The 8,860-nt window shown below is 43.1% G+C and overlaps 1 protein-coding gene across 1 annotated transcript; it reads left to right on the top strand.

Annotated features, from left to right (window-relative positions):
- Window positions 1–295: 295 nt before the first annotated feature.
- Window positions 296–8,434, top strand: PSMA6 (proteasome 20S subunit alpha 6). The gene is made up of 7 exons (XM_053380255.1): window positions 296–502; window positions 1,369–1,463; window positions 2,079–2,160; window positions 2,978–3,133; window positions 4,969–5,147; window positions 6,419–6,513; window positions 8,229–8,434. The coding sequence occupies exons 1-7, from the start codon at window positions 427–429 to the stop codon at window positions 8,284–8,286; spliced, it is 741 nt and encodes a 246-aa protein (XP_053236230.1). The 5' UTR covers window positions 296–426; the 3' UTR covers window positions 8,287–8,434.
- The last annotated feature ends 426 nt before the right edge of the window (window positions 8,435–8,860 follow it).

The following is an 8,860-nucleotide window of genomic DNA, read 5'->3' as shown; positions in this document are numbered from 1 at the left end:
GCGAGGGGGTTTTTTAATTCCCTGCACACGGAATAGAAGTTTTCCGCAGGCACAGGAGGCGCCCGCTTGAGCTTCGCGCATCCCTTCAGATAGCGGAGCCAAGGAGACGAAGGAAGCCTCGTCTTTGCGCATGCTCGAAAGCCTGGCGGTAGCTGTCGGGGGAGGGGAGCTTTACGCTACTCTCCGGCCCGCTCGCTCTTGCTGCGCTTGCGCGTCGTAGACAATGACTAAGGAGCAAAAGCGGAGCGGAAGTGAGTGGGAGACTGCACTGAACCTTGGTCGGCTGCGCCTGCGCGGGAACCTGTGACCCCGGAAGTACTCCCCGTTGCCCGAACTGCGGCTCCTGGAAGCTGCCCCTTGCATGCTGTGTCTGCAGACGGTTCCCCCCCATCGCCGCTACGACCACTTTTCATCCTCCCGCTGACCATGTCCCGAGGCTCCAGCGCCGGCTTCGACCGGCATATCACGATCTTCTCCCCTGAGGGGCGCCTCTACCAAGTAGGTGAGTGTCTGGCAGGAACTGCCCCGTCACGGCCCTGGGCCCCGCCTCTCTCCGGCCCCATCGGAGGAAAGGGGCAAAATGAGGGGAGCAGCCGCCCGCTCCCGTGTATTGAGAAGAGGGAGCACGTGATGGATATGCGGGGCGCCTCTGCCTCTCCCGTAGCCGCTTGCAAGAGGGAAAGTGCCAGGAACGCGTTAGTCATGGGTCTCCTCCGTGCAAGGTGCCTGGGCATCTTGTGAAAGAAGGGGAGGACCGCGCAGCGAAAAAGCTGTCTTTGTTTAAAAGCGAAACCGAAAGGAGTCTGCTGCAAAGGAGAATGCACCTCAATGCTTGCGAAGGGGGGGCATTATCGCTATCCTTTCCAAGACGAAGTTGCACTTACTGAATATTCCCCTCCCTTAACAACTATTGAAGTTTCGGCGCTCTTGATTTCTTTCGCATCAGATCACCCTGTTCGTTGCACATTTACGATAATTGGGACAGGGGACTGGAACGGGTTTCAGCTTAAAAACAAAAGTAAACTCCCAGATGCTTTTGCAAAAGTGAAGTGAAGAGAGAGTGTGAACTTGATGATTAGCAGCAGGACACTCCAGCATTGCAAAGTTAACTCAAGTATCCGGTAGTATGGACAAAAACACGTAACTGTGGAATGAGAGAGGTGTAAAACTATAGAAATTTGGTTATATCAAATGCTCTTTAGATCGAAATATGAAAAAAAAACTAATGTATGCCCACAATGATTTCAAGCTGTGTAACACTAAAAGTACTACTGAAGATGAGTAATCAGAGTTTGCATTTGGGAGCTTCTATATATGCTATGTAGCATTGTTGTCAAATCTCCTGACTATGTTTAATGTACCATTTAGAGTATGCATTTAAGGCCATAAACCAGGGTGGCCTTACATCAGTAGCTGTTCGTGGAAAGGACTGTGCAGTTATTGTCACACAGAAGAAAGTACCTGTAAGTAGCAGTATCCTGAGCATCTGATTCTTTTTTTATTATTATACGCTTGGATAATTTGCTTCCTTGTTGATCCTTAATAATTAACTCCTCTGCTGTTTATTCTTGTTACTTAAAAGTACCAGAATTCTCTGGAGAGTATAAGTAGGCTTATAAAGAATCAGACTTGGAATTCTTGGGAAAACACACTTGGGTAAGGCCACTCCCACTGCAGAGTATCGCAGTTCCAGAATGCACAGCCCCAAAGTGGGCACTGGGCATTGCTTTCTTAAATCTTTTGAATGGTGGGCAGATTGATCCTGGTGTCAATCAAAGCCTTATGAAGAGTTCAGCCCACCATAGACTAACTCAGTCAACACTTCCCACTCCCACCCCACTCTGGCTGTCACCAGCCAGGGTATTTAGGGGTGAAGAGAAAGAGAAGCTGGTTAGGATCATTCAGGCTTTCCATTGCACCATCTTATTTTCATCTTAATAGCAGTGGACAGTGATGTTATTTGAAGGCAGTGTTAGTGACAAATACACTTTTTAGTTATTTTTGTTTTTTTAACGTGGAAACCTTTATTTGGCTGTGTAGAATATTGTTTAAAACTATTCTTTGGCTTTCTCCATTAGGACAAGCTACTGGATTCCAGCACAGTGACTCACTTATTCAGAATAACTGAAAACATTGGCTGCGTAATGACAGGAATGACAGGTATAAAAATTACCCACCTGGAGAGCTACTGGATGGTGATGTGCAATGTTGATATGGAGTCAAAACATAATACTTCTTGTTAATATCCAGTGAATTGTTATGAGCCAGAGGCATTTGATTTAGTACCGCCTCTGAAAGTAAGCAAATCTTACCAATTTCTGAATGGGAAACATTCTCATAACCCTTTGCATATTGCACAGATATCCCTGGGAGGGGAGAGAGTGGTATAAATGATTTTATTAATCCAGTCTACGGGAGGTGTAGGAGAAATATTTCAAATTAGTTTTGTATTCAGATTTTAAGTACAGTCGTACCTTGGTTCTCGAACGGAATCTGTTCTGGAAATCGGTTTGAGTTTCGAAAACCAAGGCACGGCTTCCAGTTGGCTGCAGGAGCTTCCTGCACTCAATCAGAAGCGGCCTCAGACATTCGGGTTCCAAAGTACATTTGCAAATCTGAACATTCACTTCCGGGTTTGCGGCGTTCGGGAGCCAAAATGTTCGAGTCACAAGGTGTTCGCGAACCAAGGTACGACTGTACAAGCAATTCACAATTTACATGGGAATTATGTTCCAAGGCACCATGTGTTTAAGTGAAATCACATATATTTGAAACACCATTGAAAAAAGCCTACAAATACCCAATTCTGCCTCTTTTTGTAATGTTTTGGGGTCACTCCGGGTTCGGCGTGATGTGTATATGCACTGTAGCTCACATATTGAACATGCATAAATGGGGAGTTGCCTATAGCTTTTTTCTTGAAACTACATTGACTACATGAAGCATGGGAATGATTTCAGTTCTTTATTTATGTCAGCTGACAGTAGGTCCCAGGTGCAGAGAGCCCGCTATGAGGCTGCGAACTGGAAGTATAAGTATGGCTATGACATTCCAGTGGACATGCTGTGTAAAAGGATTGCAGACATTTCTCAGGTCTACACACAAAATGCTGAAATGAGGCCTCTTGGTTGCTGTAAGTATATAAAATATAAACTGAAAGTAACATTTCAGAACTTTTGGGATGCTAAGGCTGAAATATTGTGCACATGGACATCAGTGGGATGGATACTGCTCAGAAGATGCTGCTTCTGCACAGAGCAAAGTGTAATTCAACCCCATTGTGGTTCTCCGTGGTTCTCATGAATTTGTTTCATGATGGTATTTAAAGGCTGTCAATACAGAAACCTGGAAAGCTTAAACCTCACAGGAAAATCCTGATCCCTTTGCCCAGGAGCAGTGTCTTCATCTCACCTACAACCTCATCCCACTGAAGAAGGGAGACAGTTTCTCAAACAGATACTTGTGCTTTGTATCTCTGAGGAAAATGGAACAAGGGTCATTCCAATTTGTCACTGGTTAGCTGCCTGTAAATTGCACAAAAACACAGATAAGATTACAAAGGCAATAATTTAATCTGCTGAAGCTGAGTTAGAACAGAAGGTACAATCTGCTTGTCAAATGAACTGGTGAAAAGAATTTCATGCTGCATCTTAGTATGCATCAAGGTTACTAGGTCTTGTTGCTAGGTGTTTTTGCTCTAGATTTTGGGACCTACCAACTAGCATTATCTTAGTCTTCCCTTTATTCAGATTTGCCTTGAGATTATTAGGTTATGCAACAGATTTGATTATGTCTTGTGCCAATACTACATATTCTACACAACCTTCTAGTCGTGACTGATAGATATGTATTTGAAAAGCATCAAATGAAATCGATTTTAGGTATTTGAGCATTTTTTAAAAACACTGTATCCAACTTAGATTTTATGCTTGAAGTACTTTCAGGGTGACCTGTTTACTGAGAAACTGATTTATTGGTTTCAGGAATCTGGTTTCAGGTAATATTGTTGCAAGACACTCTGAAAGGAAGTTACTTCCATGTAATGCAGTTACATTTTTCTCAATCTCTACTTTCAAAAAATACTGGGTTACAATGCAAGATGCTTTGCAGATGTTCATTTTGGTTTTGTTCCTATCCCTTTTTTCAAATTTGGAAGTTGGCATTTTAAGAAAAACGTATTTTGAAAAAGGAAATATATTTCAAATTACGTTCTAAAATAGAAAACAGTTTCACCTTTAAAATTGGCATCATGGGGTTTAGGTCCTGCAAAATAAACAATCAAATTTAAGAAGCAGGCAACCCTTTCTCTAGTGATTCAGTGTAGCGTTGAGCCTGCAATCTAATGCAATTAATGAATTGTCTGTTGTGCAGATATAGGTGAGCCATTTGTTAATGAGTTGTGCATGGAGGTCTACAGTCCTTGGCTGGCCAAGCTAAAAACTAGTCCCCATCTGTCATTCTACCTCCCGACACCATTTCTGACGGGAAAACTATCAGGGAGCATGCAAACTTGGAAGCAGCGCCACTCAACATCCCCCCCCCAGTATGTCTTTCCTGCAAAGAGGCTGAAAAGCCTGTACTATTAGTTACTGCTTGAAGGTGCCCCAAACCCTTAACAGGAGCAGTAATGAACCTTCCCCTTTTGCTGCTCTGGAGCCTCCTTTTCTGAGGTGCTTTGACCATGCAGTTGCCAAACATCCCCCAGACTTCATCCAAACTCTGAAGCTCAGAGGTTCGTGAAAATCATCAAGCAACTGTCTGGACAATTCTCCACCTACCTCTGAGCTTTGGAGCTGGGATTAAGGCATCACACATGCCAGAGACCTTGTTGCACACTGGCCATGGCAAGTGGAATGCTGCATGTTTTGCCTGTTAGAGTAATAAGAGATTGACTAGAATAGAATGAAGCCATTGAATGAGAAAGAAGAATTCCACTCATTTTAAAAAACAAACATTATTTTCCCAAAGGCATGATTTTGATTGGCATTGATGAAGAAAACAATCCTCAGGTATACAAGTGTGATCCAGCAGGATACTACTGTGGGTTTAAGGCTACAGCTGCAGGAGTCAAACAGACAGAATCAACTAGCTTTCTTGAAAAGAAAGTGAAGAAAAAATTGGACTGGACATTTGAACAGACTGTGGAGGTAAGTCAAATGTTCGTCATATTTTGTTTGGCATCAAAGAGGTGGACAGTCCTTATTTGAGTTTGATGGGGGACAGTAACATACATCCCCCCCCTCTAGTTCTTCCATGTGGTTATTGTCAAAATATCTGAGTTATTGTCAAAATGTTTGCTTAACCTTTCACAAGTCTGCTCTGCAAAAGCCAAAAAATCCCATCCCACCCTCAGTTGCCTGTTTAATTTCATGCCTTAAGTTGCTGGTACTTTAATTTTAGTTGTGGCAGTGGGGAGCAGAGGACAGTTGAAATCACTGGCCAAAAAGTACTTGGCCTAGTAAGTGGGGTGTCCTCTGATAAAGGCCTAATTTTTCTTGCACATTCCTAGGTATCCACTTCTTGTAACAATGCCTGTGTAGTTGGCTTATTGGGTAGGCAGTAATGCTAAACCAGTGTCCTAGTCTAGAAGTTTGTGGTTTCTGCTTTGCAACCTATTCATAAAGTCATAAGAGTAAGAACATATATATGAAGCTGCCTCAAACAGAATGAAACCATTGATCCATCTAGTTTAGTACTGTCTTCATTGACTGGCAGCAATTCTTTCAGGCGGGCCATTCTGTCTGCAGAATCTTCTAAAATCCTTTTGGGGTGGGGTAGGGAAGGGGGAATGGTGAAATCTTTCCCCACATTTTCAATGTGTCTCCTCCTCCCACCATCCCTCGTTCTTCACGTCTCTGCACTAGCATCACAATTGTTGCATGTGTGTATTGAGCAATAGATTGGTGGGGCTGATACTCAGTGACATTAATTTTTTAAGAATTTTGTGCTTCAGATGCCCACTTCTTTCTAGACTGATCTTGCCTTCGTCAAACACTGCTTTGACAACATTATATTAGCAACATGCAACCTTCAAACAGTTTGACTTCACCCCATAAAGGCTCACTCCTTCCCTCAACTATAGTGGCTACTTTCAAACTGGAAAGTAATAATTTTAATAAAGTTGCTGTACACTGCAGTGTCGGACTTTTAGCTTTGAACGTTGCTAGAAACACAGCTGTCTTAACAAATCCCAACTGCGAGGAATGACTGCTGGCATAGTCATCTTCACAGCTCTTCAACGGAGAAGTTTAAAGTGTGCTAGAACTCTGCAGCATTTGAAATATTCTTAATTCAGCTTTGCATGAACAGGGCATAAATTTAACAGAAGTGAAAGATAACTTTTGAATGTCAAAGTGGTATTTTTAATTTTGATTTTATATGCTGTGTTTCTAATGTCTCCTATATATTTCAATTCTAGACAGCAATAACCTGCCTCTCTACTGTTTTGTCCATTGACTTCAAACCTTCTGAAATAGAAGTAGGAGTTGTCACACTTGATAATCCCAAATTCAGGTAAAGAGTGAATGCAGAACTTTCCCTTTTTGCTTATGCACAACTAAATTTCATTCTCTTAATGAGACAGTTTAGGTGTGACCTCAGGGTTCCATCCAGTGTGGTCATCCTGTTGGCACAAGGGCTACTGCTTGCACAATGGATGTTCCACTGCATCCTCTCCCCCATGCACCTCCCAAATCTGTTTTGGTGGTTTTCCCAACCTTCCAGAACAGATTGGGGGGACTGGAAGAGGAGAGGGAGGGGAAGTCCTCTTGTGCAGGCAGAAGTGCTTGCGCGTATAGGATGACTTCCTTGAATAAACCCTCATCCCTTGCACTGGAATTCTAGAGCATTTCATTTTACTGTATACGATTGCATGGATAAGTACATGTGCCTGTAACTGATATTTGGGATGTGGCCAAGTACTTGAGGAGCTGCTGTGTTCCTTGCATATTTCACTTCCTAGGGTATGCATTGTTTATACACGCTGCTAAATTCACCCACTGGCTCAGAACTGGAGCATAACAGGGTTTAAAGAGCCAGTGTGGTGTAGTGGTTAAGAGCAGAGGACTCGTAATCTGGTGAACCGGGTTCACTTCCCCGCTCTTCCACATGCAGCTGCTGGGTGACCTTGGGCTAGTCACACTTCTCTGAAGTCTCTCAGCCTCACTCACCTCCCAGAGTGTTTGTTGTGGGGGAGGAAGGGAAAGGAGAATGTTAGCCTCTTTGAGACTCCTTCGGGTAGTGATAAAGCGGGGTATCAAATCCAAACTTCTCTTCTTCTTAAAGAGATTAGCATCCCTGAATTAGCAGTGGGAGATTGTCAAGAGAAAAGTGTTGCAATGCCAGCATCATGAGTGGCAACAATATAAGGGCATCTGTTGAGAGATCATCTGCAGCCTTGAACCAGGCATAGCATGGTGCTTCATTAACAGAAACACCAGGGCTTCCCCTTGTTTTAATTTATTATCCTTGGTACACAGAACTGACTCCTTACTTTAACACTATCTTGGTGTATTGAACACTATTCACTGAGAGCAGGCACCCCCAACCTGCGGCCCTCCATATGTTTTGGCCTACAACTCCCATGATCCCTAGCTAACCAGACCAGTGGTCAGGGATGATGGGAATTGTAGTCCAAAACATCTGGAGGGCCGAAGGTTGGCGTTGCCTGACTAAGAGCAAGAAAAAAGTGGCTCATTAGTGCTTTGAAGGGCGGCAGTTTTCACAGCTTAGTAGACGGCCATAATTTGTGGCTGCCACTGGCCTTGCTTCTCTCCTGTCTTGGGGAAGAGCAGGATCTCAGTAGAAATCCCACTGGGCTTCAGAGATGCTTGGAAGGAGCAAGCCTCCTGCTTCATGGCACTATGAAGCCCAGTGCAGTTGCAGGCATAAGCTGTTGTCCTTCTCTCAGACTTGGGAGATTGGTAAGGGGGCTCATCCTTGTGATTGTGCTAGGCTTCAGGAAAGCTTGGCAGCTGCTGTTTCCAAAGCCTCTGTGAAGCAAACCACAAAGCTAGAGACTAAACCAAAAGAAACAAAACAAGTAAAACCTCAGAGGTACCACAAAACAGTTTTATAAAATGTTCATGTTTTGATGAAGGCCTTCAAGAGCACAAAAATAGATTTCCTATTATGAAAACATTTCTCAACTGAATTTTCTAATTTTGTATTTAATACAGCTATTTGAAGCGCAAAATTAATAGTTTCCATTCTTTTCACTCCTCTTTTAGGATCCTTACAGAAGCAGAGATTGATACACACCTTGTCGCTTTAGCAGAGAGAGATTAGCTCTATTTAGAATTCCTAATTCTGTGACTTCGGGCCAGAATGTCTGGTGAAAACCAACTTGTTAATGGCTCTGGATTATGGGCTGAAAATGGAATGCTCACTATCTGATGTATTTTACTCTGTACGAATAAAATGGTGGTTTTGGAAAGCTTTGTCATTTCTTCATTGCTCAACAATTAACCTACTTACATCAGTTGCTGTGTTTAGATTTACAGTGTTATAGCTATGAGCAGTTCCACAGTAACCACAAGTAACAGCTTTGAGAAAGTACTTTCAGAGATAACTGGGAGTGAATGTACTATGTTTAAACCTGCCTGCTGCAGAGTAATGGCTTCTCTATTGTTGGACATTAGGCAGGAAAGCTTGTAACTTTTCCAGAGCTAGCAATAAAGAACTCAAAAGAACAATTCTATCTCTGTCTACAGTGGTACCTCGGGTTAAGTACTTAATTCGTCTGTTCTTAACCTGAAACTGTTCTTAACCTGAAGCACCACTTTAGCTAATGGGGTCTCCCCCTGCTGCTGCGCCGCTGGAGCACGATTTCTGTTCTCATCCTGAAGCAAAGTTCTTAACC

This window comes from Podarcis raffonei, chromosome 1 (genome assembly GCF_027172205.1).
Source record: "Podarcis raffonei isolate rPodRaf1 chromosome 1, rPodRaf1.pri, whole genome shotgun sequence".
NCBI classification, from domain to species: domain Eukaryota; kingdom Metazoa; phylum Chordata; class Lepidosauria; order Squamata; family Lacertidae; genus Podarcis; species Podarcis raffonei.
This window is presented reverse-complemented; position numbering and strand designations above follow the sequence as displayed.

What these genes read in the sequence shown, in the direction of transcription:
- PSMA6 (XM_053380255.1), top strand. Translation starts at nt 427, where the DNA reads ATGTCCCGAGGCTCCAGCGCCGGCTTCGACCGGCATATCACGATCTTC. An exon ending in AATGAGGCCTCTTGGTTGCT is followed by an intron (nt 3,134 to 4,968) that starts GTAAGTATATAA and finishes ATTTTCCCAAAG; the next exon opens with GCATGATTTTGATTGGCATT. An exon ending in CTTGATAATCCCAAATTCAG is followed by an intron (nt 6,514 to 8,228) that starts GTAAAGAGTGAA and finishes CTCCTCTTTTAG; the next exon opens with GATCCTTACAGAAGCAGAGA.